Raw genomic sequence first — 24274 nt, 5'->3', positions numbered from 1 at the left:
GAACTTATGACATCTATAATTATCTTGTTAATTTATTTGTTTACTTGCTTATTGTTGGTCTTTCCCAATAAGATCTAAATTGCCAGAGGATACGGACCATGGCTGGCTTGTTCACCAGTGTATCCTCACTCCTAGAACAGTGTTTGACATATAGAATGTTGTGTTAGTCACTCAGTCATGTACGACTGTTTGCGACCCCATGGACTGTAGCCCATCAGGCTCCTCTGTCCATGGGATTCTCTAGGCAAGAATACTAGAGTGGGTAGCCATTCCCTTCTCCAGGGGATCTTCCCGACTGCTTCATAAATAGTTGCTGAATGATTAAATGCTCAGGTGCTTAATGAAAGCAGCTCTTAAAGCTTAGGGGGCACTAAGAGAAAAATGATTAGTGAATGTCTAAGGGGGAATTTAAAGGACAGATAAAGAAATGTCAGTAATATTAATGGAGGGTTATCAGAAGGAAAGAGAATAAAAGGGCATCCTGAATGAACTTGAAGGAGAGGCAACATCTGGGAGAAACTGTTAGCCTTAAGCATGGATTTAAAGGGAGAGGGATAAAGGAGGCTTCCGATAGGGAAAATAAAATCTCAGAAGAGAGGAAGTAATGCTTAAGGGAAAGAGCATAGAATTCAGAGGTGGGACATCTGAACTTCACTCCCACTTCTGCCTCTCACCCGCTGTTTGAGCCCAGGCAAATCCCTTACCATGCTGGAATCCGAGTTGTCACTGTAAAATTTCTCAACCCCACAGCTGATAAACGGCTGAACAAGAGATCAGGCAATATGGATGACAGTCCTGTATAACCCTGGTCACATTTTTGAGCATCAAGATTTCTCATTTAATCTGACCGGCGTGCTGCAATTCATAGGGTTGCGAAGAGTCGGACACGACTGAGCGACTGAACTGAACTGAATCTTTGTCCTCGATGTCAGTCTTAAATTCATACTTCTTGAGGCTGCCCTGAGCCTCACAAGATGTTTTACCCAGAGTTCTTGGAGCCATTGAATAGGAAAGCTGCCGTGCTCTATTAGGATCAGTCATGTTAAAGCACACTGTAAACAGCAGTCCTTTTTTTTTTTTTTTCTAAACAAAGAGTATTTCTAGAAGCAATCGAGGTTGAAGAAACTCTTTGGGAAGGAGTATAGTGAGTGGGAATTCAGAAAGAATAATGGTTTCCTTCATCAATGCTCGTTACCCCTGAGCCTCTTTTCCCACTTTCAGTTTTTTCCCCTAAGATGCTTCACATGCTTTGTTCAGGCTTTTTCGTTTCTCTCCAACTCAACCCAACCCATCCTTCATTTACAAGCCACCTCCTCCAGGAAGCCTTCCTGAAATAGTTTCCACTCATTCTCTGACCTGTAAACAAAACCCTCCACTCACTCTTCTCCCTTCAGCACACCTTTACAATTTGGTAATGACAGATCTTGATCGATGATGGAGATACCTTATTTGTTTCATCACACTCCCTGATTCAGTAATGGCAGATTTCGGATGATGATGGATATACTTTACCCGCCTTGTCATACTTCCTAAGGGCAGGGGCCATGGCTGGCTTCTCATCAGTCTCCCAAACACCTTTTCATACCTGCCTCTTCCCCTCCAAGGCTCCTAAAGACTTGTAGGCTCTTTAATAACATGGGGATGTTGGAGATACATAATTTTTCAAGGCAGAAGCTGGTGTGTCTCCCTTTGCCTGGCAAAGCAATAATAAAAAAAATGATGGGATTTACTGACATGGGGAAAAGATAGACTGAAAAATAAACAAAAGAAGAAAAAAAAGGAAGAGATGGAAAAGAAATGAGAGAATTATGCAAGGCCTTCCCACCTTTAGCATCTCCATTGTCACGCACGGGTGTCTAACTACCACATTCGGCAGCATCACAAGCAGATATATTGGGTGGAGTTGGAAAGGGGTAGGAGGAGTTATGTAGGAGACACCTGTATTGAGAAGATGTGCTAACCAAGAGGCAGGATGCAGTCATGGTCAACTGGAAGAACCCAAGCCAACACACCAAAAACCAGCTCTGCCCATCCGCTTCTCTGAAAATAGAATAAACCAAGGGAGAATTAGAGGATCAAGTGTAGAGTTGTTGGGGATTCTAGCAAGGAAGGGAGACAGTCTTGAAAAGTGAGACATTTCCTGGCAGTGAAACTACTGAACCACTGACGCTCATGTGGTCTAGAGCCCATGCTCTACAATAAGAGAGTTAAGCCCTGCTCACCAGCAACTAGAGAAAGCTGGCACGCAGCAACGAAGACTCAGTGCGACCAAAAGGTAAATTAATTTAGTTAAATTTAAAAGACAAATTATGATGAACTTTTGTTTGAAATCTGTGAAACAACACACATTTGTTATCTTATAGTTCTGTAGTTCAGAAGCCTAAAATGGGTCCTACAGGGTGTCAGAGTGCTGGACTCCATCTGGAATCCATCTCCTTGTCTTCTCCAGCTTCTAGTGGCCACCTTCTTCCTTTGCTCATGGCTCCCCATCCTCAGCCTTCAAAGCAAGCAGTGTCAGGCTGAGTACTCTCATGACTCTTTAATCCAAAGAGGAAGATTGTCCTCTTCTGCTTCTGTCCTTCACCTTTTTTGGCCACACCACAATGCATACCAATTCTTAGTTCCCTGACCAGGTATCCAACCCGCACTCCCAGCAGGGCAAGTGGTGTCTTAATCACTGGACTGCCAGGGAAGGCCTTGTCCTCCACTTTTAAGGACCTTGGATAATCTAGAATAATCTTATTACTTAAAACTCAACTGATTAGCAACCTTAATTCCATCTGCAAGCTTAATTCCCCTCTGCCATGTAAGGTAACATGTTCACAGTTTCCATGCCACAGGTAACATGTTCACAGGAATTAGAACATGGGCATCTCTGGGGGGATCGTTATTCTTCCTATCATAACATGGAAGTCCATTTCACAACATAGATTTTGGTCATATCTGTAGCCATTTGCTTGGGTAGCTGTGCATTTTATGAGCAGGGAGCTGGGAGATTTGTTTCAAGATGAGTGTATGTGTGTTCATTTGTGTACTTTGTTTATCAGAGTGTCATGTTTGAGTGTCTCCCTGATAAGTAAAGGGGGAGAAGGATGCCTGGAGGGGTTGCCTAATAACCTGCTTCTGCTCCATAAAGACTTACTGTTGTTGTATTGTTGCTCTTGTTGACAATAAAACTAATGACAGAGTGTCTTTGCATGTTTTCTTCCAGTATGTCTATCTGTCCCTAAATAATCTGGGTGTCCATCCCAGTGATACAGTGTGTATGAGACCATTTGTGGCATATGTGTGGTTTTGCATTGTATGAGGGTATCTGCCTATTAGGGCTGTGCATTTGGGGGCATTTAGACATTGCTGGGTGCACACGCATGTTTGTGCAACAGTGTGTGCTTGCAGTTGTAGACATCTGAATGTTTACTTATTCACAACCCCCCAGGAGTACCCAGACAGAAAGGCCTAGCATGAGAGAGGCAGAGGAACTAAGATGAGGAGAGAAGAGGAGGACGGAGGAGGAGAGAGACAGAGATGGAGGTAAGGGAACAGGGCATGAGGAAAAATCCAAAAAAAGAGAAAAAAATCAGAAAGTAGAAAAGAAGACTTTCCTGGTGGTCCAGTGATTAAGAATTCATCTGTCAATGCAGGGAACATAGGTTTGATCCCTGGTCTGGGAAGATTCCACATGCCATGGGACAACTAAGCCTCCTGTGCCACAACTACTGAGACTGTGCTCTAGAGCCCAGAGGCCACAACTATGGAAGCCTGTGCGCCTAGAGCCTGGGCCCCACAGCAAAAGAAGACACTTCAATGAGAAGTCTGCTCACTGAAGCTAGAGATGGACTGTGTGCACTAACGATGACCCAGCGCAGTCAAAGATAAATAAATAAATAAATACATTAAAAAATATGTATAGATGGGAGTTCTATGCGAAAAGTTGACTCATTGGAAAAGACTCTGATGCTGGGAGGGATTGGGGGCAGGAGGGAAAGGGGACAACAGAGGATGAGATGGCTGGATGGCATCACTGACTCGATGGACATGAGTTTGAGTGAACTCCGGGAGTTGGTGATGGACAGGGAGGCCTGGTGTGCTGCAATTCATGGGGTCACAAAGAGTTGGACACGACTGAGCGACTGAACTGAACTGACTCTAGGGATATGAAATCAAAAAGGGGCAGGGTGGAGTCACAGCAAGGCCATAAATCAGAAGATCTGGGTATGGCTTCACTTCGGGTCATCACCTGCGTGACCTTGACAATGCTAGCTGTCTGGGCCTCAGTTGACCAAAAGAGTGAAAATAGATAAACTTTGGGTACACACCAAAGAAGGAGAGGAGAGAAAAGTGGAAATAAAAACATACACAGGGAAAAGAGACAGAAACAAGTAGCAAGAGAGATATAGGAAGAATCAAGAGAGGCCTGGGAGCCAGCCCAAGGCAGAGCGGAGAGAACCCGACCCGGACTCCTTGAGGCAGGAGTGTGGGCGCCTGCTTCCCACCCCTTACCCCAAAGCTTCGGTGTCCTTAAGCCCTTAATAGGTAAGGCAGGCAGATGGAGAGAGGCGCCTGGAATGACAGCCACTCGTCAGCGCTCAGAGGCCTGCCAAAGCCACACAAACCAGATCTGTCTTCAGTGCCCCCAGCCCCCCAGATGTAGGTGTGCCAGCCACCTGGAATGACTCATACCCTGGCGATGTGGGCACACATACCAAAAGCGAGCCTGGGCACCCTGCCCACCTGCACACTGCAGGCCAAGGGGAAGGCGAGATCCCGGCTCTTGAGGGAGGTGGGGTGGTGGTGACACGGGCTACGCACCCCACACCTTGCTACTTTGCTACCTTGCCCCCAGAGCGCCTCCTAGCGACCACCTGCTCGGCTCGAGACCTAGGTGTCCTTTCCACCCTCCTCCCCCGAACCTTACCGGGAAGCGGGAGAACCAGATGGGGTGTTACGCAAGGCCTGATGTTTACCTCCCGCAGGGGCCTCCTCCCTCCCTATAAAGCCTGATGTGGTGGGGAGATTGGTGGAGACAGACTGGTTGAAGACGGAGGCGATCCCAGAAAAGCGTCGGAAAGTTAATGCGGGAGGCGGAGAGCGGGGCAGAGACGCAGCCAGCAGCCGAGGCGCACCGCCATCTGCGCCCCCGAAGGCGGTCGCGGTGGTCGCGGAGGGGACGGCGCCTGGGCGCTGGCTCCCCATGGAGGCGTCCGAGCTTCTGGGACCGGGGCTGGTGGAGCGTCTGGAGCAGCTGGCGACGTGCCCGCTGTGCGGGGGCCCCTTCGAGGACCCGGTGCTCCTGGCGTGTGAGCACAGCTTCTGCCGCGCGTGCCTGGCCCGCCGCTGGGGGACCCCGCCGGCGACCGGCCCCGAGACGCCCCCCACAGCCTGTCCGTGCTGCGGCCTGCCGTGCCCCCGCCGCAGCCTGAGGTCTAACGTGCGGCTGGCGGTGGAGGTGCGCATCAGCCGCGGGCTGCGGGAGAAGCTGGCCGAGCCCGGGGCCCGCGCGGGGAAACGCCGAGGCGGGCGCATCCCTACCATGGGCTGCCTGGACCCGCAGGGAGAGGTGAGGCGGGGTGCGCTTCGCGAGTCCGCAGCTGTCCGCGGAAGGGGCGATCGGCTGGGGAGAACAGCAGCTCCCGACCCGGGGCCCTTCTGGAAGTTTAGGCAAAAGAAGGAGTTGGGAAGAGACCAGCTGAGGACGAGGGGGCGGCGGCTGTCAACTGAGAGTTGCCGGGACGCACGGCGGGAAGGAGTTGACGCTGTGCCCAGAGCCAAGGGGGCTGGACGGATGCCCGGCTCTTGTTAGAGGGGCTGGAGGGAAGGGGTTAGGGAGGCAGAGAAGGGGCTGGGGCACTAGACAGAACGCGGGGAGACCCCCGAGGCCCTGCGAAGAGCGCGCGAACTGGGAAGCTGGGAAAGACGCCACTGGGCGCCCGAGAGGAGGAGGCCCGGCGGGGAGGAAAGGGGAGGAAGCAGACGGGGGCGGGAGCGAGCTGGGGGCCTGGGAGGTTGGTGAGGGAGATCGGAACTCGCCCAGGGGAGGAGCAGGAGCGAGGGCGGAGAAAAAGCGGGAGTGGAGGAAAGGAGGGGGGCTGTCAAAAGGAGGGAAGAAGAGAGGCAGGTCCAAACTTTCCTGCAGCGTCCTGGGGTAGCTCCCCGCGCTCCGGTCTAGACCTTGCTGTGTTGTTTGTTATTGTTCTCAGCTCCTCCCAGGGCCCCAGGCAGAGGCGGACACGGGTGGAGGCAAGGTCCAGGAGAACAACCTGGGGACCCCTGGCTCCTCTCCACTTCCCACCCTGATCACCCACCCTCCCACTCTCCCGCGTCCCTCCTGGGCCTCTGACTCCTTGGCGGTCAACCATCCCCGTTCCCTTGCTCGACCCCCAGGCGCCCCGGATTCCCTACTGGCTTCTCGCCAGCCGCCGAGCCGGTCTAGAGTCTTGTTTCCACCCTTTGAAGTCTACATATACCTAATTAGTCTATGTATAATTGGCATAACTAGACAAGTTGTCTTTCCCCTCTTCCCTTCACCATCCCTCTGGTCTGCCCCAGTCTTCCCCACTGGACAGAGAAATCGAAAGAGGGAATCCCAGAATTTGGAGAGGGAACATCCCACGCCCTCTCCTGGCTCCCAGGGTGCCCTGCAGGTCGGCGGGGCCTTCTGGGACACATCCAAGTCCAGCTGTCTCCATGGTCAGGGTAGAGAGACACAGAACAAAAGGCCCAATAAACACCACTGGGCTTTTATGGCAAGAGGGGAAGCGGTTTTATTATAAGACTTCAGGAAAGGAACTCTTAGCCTAAGGACTCTAGGTATGTGTTTGGTCTCTGTGATGGATAAAGCTGGATGTTTATCTGGGATACACCCTCAGGAAGGTGGATGAGGATAGGGGCTATTGACACAGAGAAGGTAGGTGGGGAGGAAGCAGGGAAAGGTGAGGACTCTGGGGACAGAATAAGGCCGGGATGATCCTAGGGAAGGGGAACTGAGTGGCTCTGGGGCGAGGGAGGCGGATGGTGGGGGGTGGAGTTAGGGGGATGAGAAAGTGGTGATGGACAGGAAGGAAAGGTCATGCAAGAAGAAGGGGAGAGTGAGAGGAATAAGGAGCACATGGGGCTAAAGATGGGAGATCACTCTGAGATGTGGAGGGCCCTCATCAGAACAGACCCAGCCACCTGAGGGTGGGGAGCTCCCCTCAGGATGCAGCCCAGAGCTCACACCTGTTTTTTTCTGTCCACTCCAGGATATGAAGATGACACGGAGAAGGTGAGTTCCATTTTTACTGTTTCTTCCTTTCCACTACCAGCGGCCACATCCATCACCTTGTCACGGGAACCACATCTTTGTCCCCATTCCCAGACAGGTTTCCTGGGTTGGCCTCACCCTTTTCTGCCCCAGAGATGTGAGTGGGGGAGGGGTGCAGGCATCAGAGGGCAGAGGGTGTCTACCAATTTCTTGACCCTTCTCCCTCATCCCTCCAGGTTTGATGCCCCATCACCCAAGGCATCTAACTCAAAGGATGAGCTCCCTGAAGATTACCCAGTGGTCAAAAACATGCTTCACAGACTGACGGGTAAGGAGGGCAGAAGAGAGGGAACTAAATGAGAGACTTTTCAGTTTGTTCCCTTTTCTCAAATATGATCCAGTCCTTTTTGATGTCTCTCTTAATTTCCTAGGGCTGCTGTAACCAAGCATCTCACACTAAGTGGCTTAACAGAAATTTAGTGTCTCATGATTCTAGAAATAGAAGTCAGGTGTCAACAGCATTGGTTCTTTCTGATCACTGGAAGGGAGAATCTGTTCCAGGACTTCTCTCTTAGCTTCTGGTAGCCTCAGGTGTTCCTTGGCCTGTGGATGGCATTCTCCCTGTGTCTTTCCTCTAGACACACTTCCCTCTAGACACACTTCTTGGGTCCAAACTTTCCCTTTTTATAAGGACATGGGTTATATTGGATTAGAGTCCACCCTAATTACCTCATTTTAACTTGATTACCTTTATAAAGATTCTCTTTCCAAATACAGTCAAATTCTGAGGTCTTGGGAGGACATCATATCTTTGAGGGGAGGGGAGAACACGATTTAACCCATAACAAGGTCAAGCCTTAACCCTCATGTTCCAGCCAGTCTCCCCTTTCCTGTTCATACACTCACACAACAGACCCCTGGAGGTCAGGTGCTTCTGAAGAATCTCTGCTGCCACCGCTTCTCATCACTCCCTTCCAGAAGTGTCCCAGAACTCACATGTCTCCTTGCCCCTGGGGCTCTGGGCCTTCTCTGCAGCTTCTGGGGAGTTCCTTCCATCACTCCGATGGCTGTCCTCTGCCCCTCTTTAAACTGCCTAGAGAAGGTGCTCCACCCTGTTGGACACCCACCATCCCACCAAACCAGATGGCTTCTAGTACCCCTAGTCCAGAAATCTTAAAGCACCTCATACACACAAGGTCAAGGACTAATTCTTTCTGGTCCCTTGGCTATCACCGCCTTCTCTCTCCTCCGCCCCAGCCTCCCTATAGAACTAGGCCTGTCTACTCCCACCTATTTCCGTGGGCGGTGGGCTGGTTTCTCAGGGTACTTCGGATTCCTCCCTCTGCCCACTCCCTCACTTGGGGGTGCTGGTTTCTGGTATCAGTCCTCCTCTTTAGCTCCACCTTTCCCATCCTGTGGACCCAGCTCCCACGCCCTGCCCCAGATGCTTCAGATTGACGTATCGGTCTTCTGGCTCCCAAGAAGTCAGTCCAGGTTCACTCTCCCCAAGTCCACAACCCAGGCAACCCCTCCCTGAACCTCTGCGCTATGCCCCTGCCCTGGGCCGGCAGGGTCCTTCTCCAGGCCCAACTCTCCAGAAGGAAGTGGCCCATCAGCGCTAGCGGGGACTCGCCCAGGCCTACTCTTCATTCGCGCGGTTGTGAGCCTCTTGCGTCCGACCCCGCCTCCGCCTGGGAAAGCCCTCTCACACGGTCTTCCTCGTGCCTTCCTCTCTCCAGCCGACCTGACCTTGGATCCTGGCACCGCACACCGCCGCCTGCTCGTCTCTGAGGACCGCCGCAGCGTCCGACTGGCCCCACCTGGGACACCGGCGCCCCCCGACGGCCCGGCGCGCTTCGACCAGCTTCCAGCGGTGCTGGGGGCGCAAGGCTTCGGGGCTGGCCGCCACTGCTGGGAGGTGGAGACCTTGGACACCGCCTCCCTCGGAGACTCTTCCGGAGACGATGAGGACGACGGGGAGAGCCTCTACGCCCTGGGCGCGGCCGGGGAGTCGGTGCGCCGCAAGGGCCAAGTAGGGCTGTGCCCCGCGGGCGCCGTGTGGGCCGTGGAGGGCCGCGGCGGCCGGCTGTGGGCGCTCACCGCCCCGGAGCCCACCCCTCTGGGCGGCGTCAGGCCCCCGCCGCGGCGCATCCGCGTGGACTTGGACTGGGAGCGGGGCCGCGTGGCCTTCTACGACGGCCGCTCCCTCGACTTGCTCTTCGCCTTCCAGGCGCCCGGTCCCCTCGGGGAGCGCGTCTTCCCGCTGCTGTGCACCCGGGACGCCCGCGCCCAGCTTCGCATCGTGCCCGCGGAAGGCTGAGAAGCTAGCCCACAATCCCCGTTCTGGCCTGGCCCAAATGAGCACGGACATCCGTACTCATTCCAGGGATCCTGCCCGCGCCCACTGGGCAAATGTATTGAGAAGCACCCCGGACCTCCCTCCATATTCTCCAAATAGGACCTCAACTGGCCTTGTTTCCACATCCATGCCCAAAGCGGAGTTCTTGAACCTCCTTCCCCCCATCTCGGGATGCTCCTCCCCCTCGGTTATCTCAGTACTTCCCCCAGGGATCCCTCCCCTTCTATATTTCCCAGGCTTGGTTGGGGAACAGGTCCTGCCCCATCAGTACTGGTAAATGGCCCATTTTTAATACACAGAGGGCCAGCTGGTCAAATATTTACCTCCCACCCCTGCCCCTCCTCCTGGCAAAGAAGAGCACGGTGCCCTCTCCACAGCTCTGAGGTTTGGGCTTCCCTGCCTCCTCCACCCTAAGGTTTCTCTTCAAGACAAAGGAGACCTTCCTCCCCTGAAACAAGAGGCTTAACTCAGCCGTGGGCCTTAGGGCTCTCTTTTTTTGGGAGATGCAGGGGCAGGACAGTTCTATTTCACCCTGACGACCTTCCATGCTTACAGCTATTTCCTGTTAAAAATCTTAACCAACAACCCGCTCCCCGACCAGCCCCACAGCCAGCTCCATATGAGCATGGCACATACTCCTAACACGGAACCAATGGTGCTACCTCTCCTTTTCTCAACCTGGGAATGGCCCAGTCACCCCAAATTTGCCCTTGTGTATATAGCCTCACTTCTTTCCCCATATGTATAAATGGGTCCATATTTAACACATTTTGTGATGTTGGGTTATTTATTTTGTGCATTTGTGGCAATAAATGAGATCTCAGTGGTGGTATGGATTTGACTGATCTCTGCAACCGTGCACAGCAAAAGGCCTGGAAAACGATATCCAGATCCCAGTAAGGGGTGGGGAGGGCTGGGAGGGCTGGACATCTGGGCTGGGAGAGACATCAAGGCCTTGGAAGAAAGGGGTGAGATTGCATCTCTTGGCTCCCTCCCTTTTCCATCCTCTCCCAGGGACCCAGGCCCCCGGGGCCGGGTTGGACCTGTCTCCTAAGTTGGAAGACCAAAGGCTGAGGAGATAGTGGGCTCTAAGTGACTAGTCTTGGAGCCAGTTTTGTCAGAAACCCTAGTCACATGAGAACAGTGAGGAGAGGACATGCCCATTTCTTTTTTCCATTTCTCATTAAAGGTGAAAATGACAAAGACCTCCCTCTCTCCTAACTCCTCTTAAGGGCTTAGGGGAAGTGGGCAGGAGAGGAGGGAAAGGGCTAGGAGCCCTGAGGTCTCACAAAAGACCTCACATCCCACAGGTAACGACTAAGAGTTAGGATGACATAAATACATTAGTGGAAGAGCTCTAAAGCCAGGATTAACAAGCATAGCTGGAGCAAGAGTGCCTGGAATCTGACTAGGACCCTGGCAGTGAAAGCTGGGGCTGCTGGAAACCCAATTTAGCTGTTTGGAACTCAAGTAGAGAGTGCAAAGGGCCAAGATAACTGGATCCCAGGACAGGCAGTTTGGCAGTGAGAACAAAGGAAAAAGATTGGGATCAAGATGCCTGGATCCCTGGAGAGAGGAGGCTGGGTATTGTAAGGAGAAATGAGGGCTGGGGGAACCCAGAAGCCTGGGTTCTGGAATAGCAGCAAGTCAGAATTCCAGGATCTCTGTCCACCTTCCTCTCCCTTTTCCCTCTGTCAGGCAGAGGAGAGGGGAGGAGGGGGCTGGAGAAGGGATCAAATTGTGGGTTTAGTCCCCGAGTAGCCACATGAGTACATTCAGGGCCAGACAGACACAGGAATGGTGGGGGAGCGAGGAATTTAGTGCTGCATTGGCCCTGGAGGGGGCTGGGAGGGGTCAGGAGGCTGGGGAGGGGTGGTGGGGCTTGGTCCCGGGGTTGCATGACGCCGTCCTTTGCGGTGGCCCCGCACACAGTGTGTATGACCACAGCCCTCCTCTTCCTCGTCATCACTCTCCGTGGAGCTCTCGCCAAAGGCCCGAGGTTTCTCATAAATACAGCAGCCTGGATTTGGATGCAGGAGCCCAGTGAAAAAGGAGGAAGAGTTCAGATGTAGTGTCAGTTCCATTCCCACTGGATCTCAGTCAAAACTCCTATTTCCTACTATCTTCTTCTACCTTCCAGATCCAGCTTCCCCAGGCCTTCGCTCTGGGACTCTGTCACCCACCCACCTTGCCTTTCCAGGCAGGAATCCAAAGCTCCTCTTCTCCCACCTCAGATACCTCTTGACTTTAGGCCTTGGCACATCGAAATTCAAGCCCCTCCCTACCTCTTTCCCTCTAACTTTAACCTCCTCTCCTTGATACCAGAGAACCACCGAGGCAGCCACAGGACTGTGAGCATCTGGGGGCTTCGGGAAGGCCAGTGAATGCCGGAAGACAAAAGATATGCTGAGGGGAGCCAGGATTCCAGTGTTACTGTGGGGCAACAATTACTCACATTTTGATGAGCGGCGGCCCATGTGTTCATTGTCCACAGTGTCACTCGTCCATTCCACCTTTTTCTCTGGCTTCCGTTTCCGAAGTTTGATGGTTAGGCTCCGGTTCTCCTGGAAGGTTAAGAAGGATAGGCATACCTAGCTAGTCCCCTCCTACTAACTCTTCCCGCTTCCTCCCTGGGGCCTCCTTTCTTCCCTTCCCCAGTTCAATCAGGATCACAAACACAGCAACAGAGGAGCTGAGGCTGGGAGAAGATAAAACAGAACAGGTTTTTGACCTCAAGGAGTCCCTTGAGGAATTCTGTTCTTAGTAACCACTAGTATACAGAGAAGATACAATTCCTAACCTAGGGAAGTCCCAGCAAATCTTCAAAGGAAAATATAATCCTCGCTGTTCCTCCGTCTTCCTCCCCAAATTATCCTTGGTGGTGTTAATACATGGAAATTATTTTCTCAATCACCAATCCCTAAACTTTGATCTCCCTTTCTTTTCCCAGAACCCCTGTTCTTTTTCCCATTAAAGAAATGACTCTGTTCTCACATCTCTCATCCTCAAGCCCAGCCCTCCCAACCTGTTATCCACCTATTCTCCAGCATCCTGGCATCTCTAGTAACTATTACTCTAAACTCCCTTAATCAAAGAGTTATTAAGCCCGACAGGAACATCTCCCTTTGAAAGCAATGTTTTTGCAAAAATGTTCTTTTTCTCTACATCTCTGATTTTTCAAAATACTCCCATAATCTCCCTTTTCTTGTTCCCTCATTCCCTCTGCTTCTGTTTGCAATAATCCCTTCAAGAAATATTTATTGATAAGCATGCTTAATGTCAAGTTTCCCTACAGCGAGTTTCCAACCATGCTTTCTCACACAACCCTTCATTTCCCCCAGCACATCCCTTGCTCATTAATCGCCAAGTTCCCGGTCTTTCAGTACTTACAGACACCACCATCCCAAGCAGTATCACCTACATCTTAACTCTATTGCATGTTACTTGACCAGCCTTCTGCACCAACTCTGACACACCAAAAAATCCCTAATACTCTGCGATTCCCCCAAACCCACTTCCTCCCATATCCCCAGGCCCAGCCCATCCAGCAACTCTCCAAAGCATTATCCCTTCCCTCCCAGTATCTCCCAGACCCCTGAACAGCACCGCCCCCAGCCTTTCTCACGGGCTCGGTTGTCACGGTAACCGTTGTCTCAGTGACGGTCTCACTCAGCCCGGCCCCTGCCTCCGCCATGGCTAAGGCTGAGAAGAGAGAGGAGCGGAGGAAAGCGGATGAGGCACCCTCTGTCTTTTCTGTGTCTCTGAGGTCTAAGAGAATCGGTATCGATTCAGATTAGCAGCCAGGATCCTCCACCTTCTTTTTTCCCCCTCCTCCTGGGCCTCCGCTGCCCCACCCCTGGGGAATAACCTGTCCAACCCCACTTCCGGCTCCCTACTTCCGGGTGTGACGCATTCTGTGGTCCCCCTTTTCCCTTCCTGGCACTAAATGCGTCAAAGCGCCGGGTCGCCGGATTAGTTCCGCCGTAATGGGACAGTGCGCAGGCGCCGCAGGGAGGCGACACAACTTTGGCGGAAGAGGCGTCACTTTGGTACGGGAGCAGCAGGCGGGGCGAGCAATGACTGCATGGTCTTGCAACGCAGAGATTGAGCAGGAATCCGCGGTGGAGGTTAGAACTGGGCCTGTTCCTGAAGGCTGGGTACTGCACCCGGTTCAGACGTCCCGTAGCTGAGTCCATTCCATTGCGTGTGTGTGTGTGGGAGGGCGGAAAAAAATAAGGGGCAATAGTAATGATCCTACCACAGCCTAACTTCGTTTCCTTATTGTTTTGTCTGGGAATTAGGCAATCGGGACCTGGGAGCAGCTGGAAACACACTTGATTAAGACTTTTAATCCTCCCTCTTGCCCGTAGGGGTTGGAGCAGGGCACTTAATACACCTTCAATATGGATTCTTTCCTGTCACTGGCGCATGAAACACTCTTGGAGTCTGCGTTTTAGCTCCAAGTCTACAACAACTAATGGGGAAGACTGGAAAAAATACTAACAAAAATATAAGACATTAGAATATTAACATAGATTTAAGACTCATTTTACATCTATGAAATTAAAAGACGCTTACTCCTTGGAAGAAAAGTTATGACCAACATAGTATATTCGAAAGCAGAGACATTACTTTGCCGACTAAGGTCCGTCTAGTCAAGGCTATGGTTTTTCCTGTGGTCATGTATGGATGTGAGAGTTGGACTGTGAAGAAGGCTGAGCGCCGAAGAACTGATGCTTTTGAACTGTGATGTTGGAGAAGACTCTTGAGGGTCCCTTGGACTGCAAGGAGATCCAACCAGTCCATTCTGAAGGAGATCAGCCCTAGGATTTCTTTGGAAGGACTGATGCTAAAGCTGAAACTCCAGTACTTTGGCTACCTCATGGGAAGAGTTGACTCATTGGAAAAGAGTCTGATGCTGGGAGGGATTGGGGGCAGGAGGAGAAGGGGAAGACAGAGGATGAGATGGCTGGATGGCATCACTGACTCGATGGACGTGAGTCTGAGTGAACTCCGGGAGATGGTGATGGACAGGGAGGCCTGGCATGCTGCGATTCATGGGGTCGCAAAGAGTCGGACACGATTGAGCGACTGAACTGAAATGAAGACTCATCTGTGAAACTGAGTTTAGTCACATACTGCCTACACTTGCTCTGGGATGGAGATGAGAAAGATTAAACACAGAAATGGTTATCAGTTCAGTTCAGTCACTCAGTTGAGTTCAACTCTTTGCAGTCCCATGAATTGCAGCACACCAGGCTTCTCTGTCCATCACCAACTCCCGGAGCTTACTCAGACTCATGTCCATCGAGGTGGTCATACCATCCAACCATCTCATCCTCTATCATCCCCTTCTCTTGCCTTCAGTCTTTCCCAGCATCAGGGTCTTTTTAAATGAGTCAGTTCTTCTCATGAGGTGGCCAAAGCATTGGAGTTTCAGCTTCAGCATCAGTCCTTCCAATGAATATTCAGGACTGATTTCATTTAGGATGGACTGGTTGGATCTCCTTGCTGTCCAAGGAACTCTCAAGAGTCTTCTCCAACACCACAGTTCAAAAGCATCAATTCTTTGGCACTCAGCTTTCTTCACAGTCCAACTCTCACATCCATACATGACCAATGGAAAAGCCGTAGCTTTGACTAAATGGACCTTTGTTGACAAAGTAATGTCTCTGCTTTTTAATAAGCTGTCGAGTTTGGTCATAACTTTTCTTCCAAGGAGCAAGTGTCTTTTAATTTCATGGGGCAGTCACTATCTGCAGTGATTTTGGAGCCCCCCAAAATAGTCTGTCACTGTTTACCTATCTATTTGCCATGAAGTGATGGGACCAGATGCCATGATCTTAGTTTTCTGAATGTTGAGTTTTAAGCCAACTTTTTCACTCTCCTCTTTCATTTTCATTGAGAAGCTCTTTAGTTCCTCTTCACTTTCTGCCATAGGGTGGTGTCATCTGCATATCTGAGGTTATTTATATTTCTGCTAGCAATCTTGATTCCAGCCTGTGCTTCATCCAGCCCAGTATTTCTCATGATGTACTCTGCATATAAGTTTTAAGCAGGGTGACAATATACAGCCTTGATATACTCCTTTCTCGATTTTGAACCATGCGTTGTTCCATGGCCAGTTCTAACTGTTGCTTCTTAACTTGCATACAGATTTCTCAGGAGGCAGGTCAGGTGGTCTGGTATTCCCATCTCTTTAAGAATTTTCCAGTTTGTTGTGATCCACACAGTCAAAGGCTTTGGCATAGCCAATAAAGCAGATGTTTTTTCCTGGAGCTCTATTGCTTTTTCGATGATCCAGTGGATGTTGGCTACTTGATCTCTGGTTTCTCTGCCTTTTCTAAATCCAGCTTGAACATCTGGAAGATCATAAATTACAATATAAGCCAGTTTGTAAGATAAAAATAAGTGTATGTTTCTCAAGGAACAAAAGAGTGGTAAAGAACAGGCAAGCAGACGAATGAGTTTTTTAGGTAAAGAAAGCAGCGTATAAAGTACTTGTATGTACTGAAGAAAATGCATTCCTATATTTGCAGAGTACATTGTGACAAACGCTGGGCTGGAAGAAGCACAGGCTGGAATCAAGTTTGCCGGGAGAAATATCAATAACCTCAGATATGCAGATGACACCACCCTTATGGCAGAAAGTGAAGAGGAACTAAAAAGCCTCTTGATGAAAGTGAAAGAGGAGAATGAAAAAGTTGGCTTAAAGCTCAACATTCAGAAAACGAAGATCATGGCATCTAGTCCCATCGTTTCATGGAAAATAGATGGGGAAACAGTGGAAACAGTGTCAGACTATTTTTTTAGGCTCCAAAATCACTGCAGATGGTGATTGCAGCCATGAAATTAAAAGCTGCTTATTCCTTGAAAGGAAAGTTATGACCAAAAGATAGCATATGCAAAAACAGAGACATTACTTTGCCAACAACGGTCTGTCTAGTCAAGGCTATGGTTTTTCCAGTAGTCATGTATGGATGTGAGAGTTGGACTGTGAAGAAAGCTGAGTGCCAAAGAATTGATGCTTTTGAACTGTGGTGTTGGAGAAGACTCTTGAGAGTCCCTTGGACTGCAAGGAGATCCAACCAGTCCATTCTGAAGGAGATCAGTCCTGGGATTTCTTTGGAAGGACTGATGCTAAAGCTGAAACTCCAATACTGTGGCCACCTCATGGGAAGAGTTGACTCATTGGAAAAGAGTCTGATGCTGGGAGGGATTGGGGGCAGGAGAAGGGGACAGCAGAGGATGAGACGGCTGGGTGGCATCACTGCCTTGATGGACATGACTTTTAGTAAACTCCAGGTGTTGGTGATGGACAGCAAGGCCTGGCGTGCTGCGATTCATGGGGTCGCAAAGAATCGGACACGATTGAGCTACTGAACTGAACTGAAGGAGAGTTCCAGATGATGACTGACAGGTAGGTGTGGTTTTGAGGCCCTGTAAACTTTGCAAGAAACTTGGAGATTATCCAGTCAGTGAAAGGCTTAAAATAGGACAGAGACATAAACAGATTTTACCAGATTTCAGGAGTGGGGCACTAGAGTCAATTACCAGAAATGTTCAAACACACAGTGGAGGAAACTAACTTGCCCATCTGTCTAAGTTGCCATGGACAGTATATCAGTTCAGTTCAGTTCCATTCAGTCGCTCAGTTGTGTCCAACTCTTTGTGACCCATTGGACTGCAGCAAGCCAGGCTTCCATGTCCATCAACTCCTGAAGCTTGCTCAAACTCATGAGAGCTCCCAAAATATAAAGGGCCACACAACTGTAAGATAATCATGACTGTCATCATCTAGTCACTACTTAAACCAAAGAATGCAGGAATACTAATTCCCAGGCTGAAATTTGAATATGCTGATTGTGCCTGGACTAAGTATTTGTTTGCCTTTAAAGTTTTCGGCTCAAACTGAAAAAAGTAAGCTATGACTCAGCATGTAGAATAAAGCCCATTAAAATAAAAAATCATTGTGGATTGGGATTCCTGTTGATTTTTTTTTCTACTTTTCTATATATGAATGTTACAGTGTTAAAAATGTGTGTGTGTATTTATGTATATATATATATATCAGTTCAGTTCAGTTCAGTCGCTCAGTCATGTCCAACTCTTTGCGACCCCATGAATTGCAGCATGCCAGGCCTCCCTGTCCATCACCAACTCCTGGAGTTCACTCAGACTCACATCCATCGAGTCAGTGATGCCATCCAGCCATCTCATCCTCTGTCTTCCCCTTCTCCTCCTGCCCCCAATCCCTCCCAGCATCAGACTCTTTTCCAATGAGTCAACTCTTCCCATGAGGTAGCCAAAGTACTGGAGTTTCAGCTTTAGCATCAGTCCTTCCAAAGAAATCCCAGGGCTGATCTCCTTCAGAATGGACTGGTTGGATCTCCTTGCAGTCCAAGGGACTCTCAAGAGTCTTCTCCAACACCACAGTTCAAAAGCATCAATTCTTTGGCACTCAGCTTTCTTCACAGTCTGGCTCTCACATCCATACATGACTACTGGAAAAGCCGTAGCCTTGACTAGACAGACCGTTGTTGGCAAAGTAATGTCTCTGCTTTTGGATATGCTATCTAGGTTGGTCATAACTTTCCTTCCAAGGAGTAAGCGTCTATATATATATATATATATATATATATATATATATATATATATATATATAAAAAACATTATCTCAAGAGCAGTAAAAAAATTTCCAGAGTGTCCACCTGTCTTTGAGTGTAGATTTTATCGTCCAAATTTACATATCAAATGAATCTGATTCCGAGTTTTCTGTTGACGCTCACTATCCAAACTCCCACTTTTTGTTTCCCTAAACTCAGGAACCAAATAAGATTTAGATAATGCAGGAATGCTTATAATTGCCTTTTTATGTTATTAGCCTCATTCTGGCTCCATTTTTTTATCCTTGGTTTTTATCCCCCACTGGCTTTTTCCTTCTGCTGTACCAATTTACATTCCCTTTTTGTCACTGATATATTTGTTGAGAGAACAAATATATCTCTCTAAGCTAATATAAATTTCTTTTGGAACAAGATAGATTATAAATAACATACATATGTCTGGCTCTTATAGAAAAATATAACTTTAATAAGGAAGCTCAATGAGGGTAGGAGTACTCTGGGGACAATGATAATCCACACACGACGATCTGCTTTTCCTCCGTGAGCAGAGCACTGTAATCGGGAGATGGACAAAGGACCTAAGAACCCAATATCCTCCAGCTTCCAAGTAAGAAAAGGATTGTTGAGTCGCTCAGAAAAAAAATCAAGAATCTTCCTTTTCTTGGAACCTACAGAGAAAGAAAAGACTTGTTATATTTGACCAGAGGAAGAGGTACTAGCAGTGTAAGATGAAAGAAGTAATTGAGGAAGGACTTTCATTTATGACCATAGAGGACTAGCTCCCCTAAACAACCCTATGCAAATTCAAGACAATTAAAAATGCTGGGATTGAAACTGTATCTTGCAAATTATGAATTATGTCAAGATTTCATAGGAAAACAAAGAGCACTAGCCATAAAAGAAAAAAGGATAAACTAGACCTCATAAACATGAAAAACTTATGGTCATTAAAAAAAAAAAAGTTATGAAAAAATTTTAATTTTCTTAAATTAGTTGTTTAAATTAAATTAAACAGTTTCTCAGCCTGACTGAGAAATACTCCCCAAAGGCATTTCTAACTATAAATATTTTTAATCCATTGATGAGAAGGCAAGAAAGTAAAGGCAATCTTCACAGTGAGTGAAAGTATACAAAACCAGGAATCTAGACAGGTACATTAAAACTGAAGCCCCTGGTACACTGGTGCCCTTGCTATTTTGAGAGCCACATGAGTGAACCAGAGACAAGCCTACAATGTCTGAGAGGAGATACTCAAGAGTAAGTTTGAAACCTCCAAAGGGCTACACCTGTGTATAGAAGTGAACAAAAAAAATAATCCAACTCTGCAGAAGAGGAATTTGACTGTCTCACTAGGTAGAGAGAAGAAAATTTCCCTCTAGAATTTCTAACCAAAAGCTGGCCTTACATTAGATTGGCAGCACAAATCCATACTACCTATTTGCTACAAAACACATGAAGCTGAGAATTTATTTAAAGTCATTCCAGCTTGGTAGTGCTTCAAGGCACCTGAAGAGGAAACACACATGCTAAGAATATAGTTTTCACTCCAGACCTCAGAGAATTCCATAGTCCAAATTCTAAAAAATCTGAGCTTATATTAAAAAATTATACAACAAAAAGAGCACCATGAGAAAGTCTGCAGGAATAACGGCAGCATCAGATCCACAAAAACTGTGGGTATGAGAATTAGGAGACACAATATAAATATCAGGCTTAATATATTTAAATATATGTAAGAATTAAAAATAATTTAGGATTAAAGAATCATGAATTATTAGAAATGATTGAGGAGACTTGAAAAATAAGCAGAACTCAAAAAAAAAATTTTTTTTAAGTAACAATAACTGACATAAACAGAAGACAGAATTAGTAAAGCGGAAGAAAGACCAGAAGAATTTACCCAGAAGCAATATAAAGAGAAAATAGATGGAAAATTATGAAAGGGTGAGAGAAATGGAGTAGTGGGTAAAGTCTAATAAGCAACTAATTAATTAGAACTCCAGAATGTGAGAACATAGGTAAAGGCAATATTCAATGAGATATGGCAGTTTTCCAAGGTTGACGGAAAAGAAAAAAAAAATCAATCTTTACTTTCAGAGGGCCCAGCAAATCCTAAACATGATAATCAAAAGAAAGCCACATCCGGATATACTGTAGTGAAACCACAGAACCCCAAAGACAAAGGGGAGTTCTCAAAACTATTCAGAGAATCATGTTCTTTAAAGCACCCATGACTAATTCTCACCGAAGTAAAAACTACCTTGAGTACAGTGGAAGATGCAACAGTAACACCCAGATCATCAAGCAACATTTGCTTTCTGTATTTTTTTCTTTCCTTTTAAATATCTTAAAAGGTTTAATTCACCGAGTATAAAAAGGATAAGAAAAGTGTAATTTTCTAAAATAAAAAACGACCTCAAGTTTCCCTATTACTTCAACTGTACAGAAGAGAGGGATCGGACCAAAGAACACAACTGTTTATTCAGTACAAAAAGTAAGTCACTGGATTTGTTTAGGTCGCAAACAGATTGAGAAAGGGCAGAGAGGAGGGAAAGGATACGCACTTGCAGTTGGTGCAGGTGTAGAAGACAGTCTGCCCTTCATCAGCTGATCGCATCTGCCTGGTGTGGTATGCCATTCCCTCGTGCCCACATCGAGAGCAGCGCCTGTCAACCTGGAAAACAACTGGTGGCATTAATAATCTCCCTTTCCGGTCACAGACATCAGGCTGTCACACTCCCCAGACTCTGATGTTTTAAAGACCCCTCTTCCCTCTTAAAGGACTTCCCACGTGGCGCAGTGGTAAAGAATCCGCCTGCCAATGCTGGAGACGCGGGTTCCATCCCTGGCTCGGGAAGATCCCGTGGAGGAGGAAATGGCAATCCGCTCCAGTATTCTTACCTGGAAAATTCCATGGACAGAGGAGCCAGGCAGACTACAGTCCACGGGGTCACAAAGAGTCAGACACGACTCAGCACAGCACACACCCTTCCCTTTTGGAATTAGGTACAAAACTCTCCAGATCTGTGCAATCGCCCCTCCATTTCTTTCCCACCCTCCTTTGATGGGGCCAGTCCTCGATGTCATTCACTCACCACAGGTCCCTGGAACTCAGGTCCTTCCTCCATCGACAAAGGCATGGCTGACCCCAGTTTGTTAAACACAACTGAGGTTTTCACAACCTTCCCCTCAAAGTCTGCGCAAACAGTAAGAACTGGTTGTGGAGACAGTAAGGAGGGCTGACACCCATAACTCCCTCTCGGTTAGGACAGGAGGCCTTATATTCTTCCCTTCAGGTTTCGACCCAAGGCCAAAAGTGCCTGATTCCCTGCTTCAGGGTCCCCCTCTTCAATCCAACCGATATTAAGGTCCTCAAGCCACTGACCCTTTCACGCTGGGCCCTCTGCCGGGGTCGCTGCGTACAAGCCCCTTACCTCGCACATTGATGGAGAAGCCACAGCGGGTACAGGCGACCGCATCCTGAGCCCCGGGCAGAGGCAGGACCGAGCCGCAATCTGGACAGAAATCCAGGTCCGACTGAAAGCTGGAGCAGATGCCGGCGAGGTCCATGACCGAGGGTGGTCGAGGGCTGGGAAGGAGAGGAGATTGCTAACAAACGAGAGTAGCTCCGTCCCCATTGAAGAAGGGTCATTCCTATTCTGTCCCTGGACCTAAGCATACAGAACCCGAGTCCTTCTCCCACGTACGCCTGTGCCTCTACGACCAAGGAGCCCACATATCCAGAATTCTAAGCCGGGGTCCGGTACTTCGACTTGGGGGTTTGCTTACCTGGGACAGGCGAGAAGAGGAAGCCAACTCCAAGAGCTAGAACGCCGGCTCTACGCTGCTGCGGAGTAGCGAGAGCAAGGCGGGCTAGAGCGCCCCGTCGTCCGGCCTGTCGATTGGCTATTACGTCATAATTAATCGCAAGCTTGATCCCCGGAGGGAGCGGAACCTTTGAAGGAAGGTTGTAGCGCTACCTTCAGACTGGTTTTGTGAAGTTGAATAAGAAAACAGGTGATTGAAGCCAGCCTCCGGTTGTTTTCCCCTCAGTATCCAGTTCTGGGAACTACAACTTCCCCTGTTCCTGAGTTGGTTCTTTTTAAAAAAACAAAAACCAAACGAAACATTCTGGAAGTTACAGTTCTAGCGCTCCTCGGACCTCGCGATGCAAGCAAGGGCGCTCTGCAGAGCACCGCCTGGCTCGAGTGCTTGGCGACGAAGAATTGATGCTTTTGAACCGTGGTATTGGAGAAGACTCTTGAGAGTCACTTGGACAGCAAGGACATCAAACCAGTCAAGCCTAAAGGAAATCAGTCCTGAATATTCACTGGAAGGACTGATGCTGAAGCTGAAAGTCCAATATTCTGGCCATCTGATGCGAACAACTGACTCATTTGAAAAGACCCTGATGCTGGGAAAGATTGAAGGCAGGAGGAGAAGGGGAGGACAGAGGATGAGATGGTTAGATGGCATCACCCACTCGATGGACGTGAGTTTGAGCAAGCTCCGGGAGTTGGTGATGAACAGGGAGGCCTGGCATGCTGCAGTACATGGGGTCGCAAAGAGTCGGACGCGACTGAACTGAACTGGGCCTTTGGAAGGGGTGAGTCGACCTCTTACCGGGCATGAAGTGGAAACGGTGAAGGCGGAGGAGGAATGCCTAGTCACTAGGAACGAAAGGAAGCAGGGATGAAGTAGGACACTTTAGGAAGGGGCTCAAGACTTTGGAGGTAGTGGAAGAGAAGAGATTGGGACTCCTTCCTCTTTAGATGCCTGTCAGATGAGGGAGGTTAGCATTAGTCAAGGGAGCAGCCTTGTGACGAAGACTGTCGAGGTTTGCTTTCAGTTGCGGACCCCGTTCCACCTTGTCCCCGGCCTCGCATTCAACCAGCTCTACATCATCATTGCATCCATTAGATGGAGAGTTGACATATCCCTGATCTTTTGTAAAACATGAGGACAAGTGTCTTAAAAGTCTTGCTGTTTTAATTCATCTGGAACCTACAATCTAAAGTGTAGAATCTTGTCGTCCTTAAGGGACAGCTTCAAGACGAGTTTCCTAGTTCTCTCCCAGTCCATCCACCCCCTCTCAACCTCATAGCTGTGCTAAGCTGCTTATGTATGAAAGTTCCGGAGCCCTCACTATTTTCTCCTGTTTGAAAGAGAACAAGCTGTGGTCTCTCCTAGAGAGGTTTTGATCCACCACTCTCTGAAATAATGGAAACACACAAATTAGTGAGAGGGTTAAAACTCTGAGCAAGCTACTAGAAAGTGACAAGCCGCATAATAATTTGTCTTACAAGGAGAGGTCTGCTGAGCCCATGATGGTAGGCAAGTTTTTATTCTCTCTTCTCTGTGTGTGTCTCCTTTGAAAATAGAAATTGAGATTAGTCCAACTTTCCCTTTCAGTATCAGTTCAGTCACTCAGTCCTGTCCAATTCTCTGCAACCCCATGAACTGCAGCACACCAGGCCTCTCTGTCCATCACCAACTCCCAGAGTCCACCCAAACTCATGTCCATTGAGTCGGTGATGCCATCCAACCATCTCGTCCTCTGTCGTCCCCTTCTCCTCCTGCTCTCAATCTTTCCCAACATCAGGGTCTTTTCAAATGAGTCAGCTCTTCGAATCAGGTGGCCAAAATATTGGAGTCTCAGCTTCAGCATCGATCCTTCCAATGAACACGCAGGACTGATTTCCTTTAGGATGGACTGGTTGGATCTCCTTGCAGCCCAAGGGACTCTCAAGAGTCTTCTCCAACACCACAGTTCAAAAGCATCAATTCTTCGGCCCTCAGCTTTCTTTATAGTCCATCTCTCACATCCATACATGACTACTGGAAAAACCATAGCCTTGACTAGATGGACCTTTGTTGGCAGAGTAATGTCTCTGCTTTTTAATATGCTATCTAGGTTGGTCATAACTTTCCTTCCAAGGAGCAAGCCTCTTAATTTCATGGCTGCATTGACAAAACTCAGTGAATATACACAATGAGTTGAATACTGTCCTAATGCAGTAAACTAACTAAGCATTATAAGGCATGTCT

General features: G+C 48.5%; 3 protein-coding genes across 3 annotated transcripts; 1 reads left to right on the top strand and 2 right to left on the bottom strand.

The window, feature by feature from the left end:
* The first annotated feature begins 5191 nt into the window (after positions 1-5191).
* RNF39 (ring finger protein 39) lies at positions 5192-9560 on the top strand. Its single transcript, XM_052649547.1, has 4 exons — positions 5192-5557; positions 7239-7261; positions 7477-7568; positions 8980-9560. The coding sequence occupies exons 1-4, from the start codon at positions 5192-5194 to the stop codon at positions 9558-9560; spliced, it is 1062 nt and encodes a 353-aa protein (XP_052505507.1).
* Positions 9561-10376: 816 nt separating this feature from the next.
* PPP1R11 (protein phosphatase 1 regulatory inhibitor subunit 11) lies at positions 10377-13481 on the bottom strand. Its single transcript, XM_052648698.1, has 3 exons — positions 13225-13481; positions 12055-12163; positions 10377-11619 (listed from the first exon to the last, which is right to left on the bottom strand). Exons 1-3 carry the CDS (start codon positions 13291-13293, stop codon positions 11417-11419), a joined length of 381 nt encoding a protein of 126 aa, XP_052504658.1. The 5' UTR covers positions 13294-13481; the 3' UTR covers positions 10377-11416.
* Positions 13482-18672: 5191 nt separating this feature from the next.
* Positions 18673-22091, bottom strand: POLR1H (RNA polymerase I subunit H). The gene is made up of 5 exons (XM_052649456.1): positions 22016-22091; positions 21661-21815; positions 21322-21422; positions 20791-20900; positions 18673-18894 (listed from the first exon to the last, which is right to left on the bottom strand). Exons 2-5 carry the CDS (start codon positions 21794-21796, stop codon positions 18870-18872), a joined length of 372 nt encoding a protein of 123 aa, XP_052505416.1. The 5' UTR covers positions 21797-21815; positions 22016-22091; the 3' UTR covers positions 18673-18869.
* Between the last annotated feature and the right edge of the window lie 2183 nt (positions 22092-24274).

The sequence above is a fragment of the Budorcas taxicolor genome, chromosome 11, assembly GCF_023091745.1.
Source record: "Budorcas taxicolor isolate Tak-1 chromosome 11, Takin1.1, whole genome shotgun sequence".
Taxonomy (NCBI): domain Eukaryota; kingdom Metazoa; phylum Chordata; class Mammalia; order Artiodactyla; family Bovidae; genus Budorcas; species Budorcas taxicolor.
Note: the sequence above shows the minus strand (reverse complement) of the source record. Positions and strands in the feature narration are given on the sequence as shown.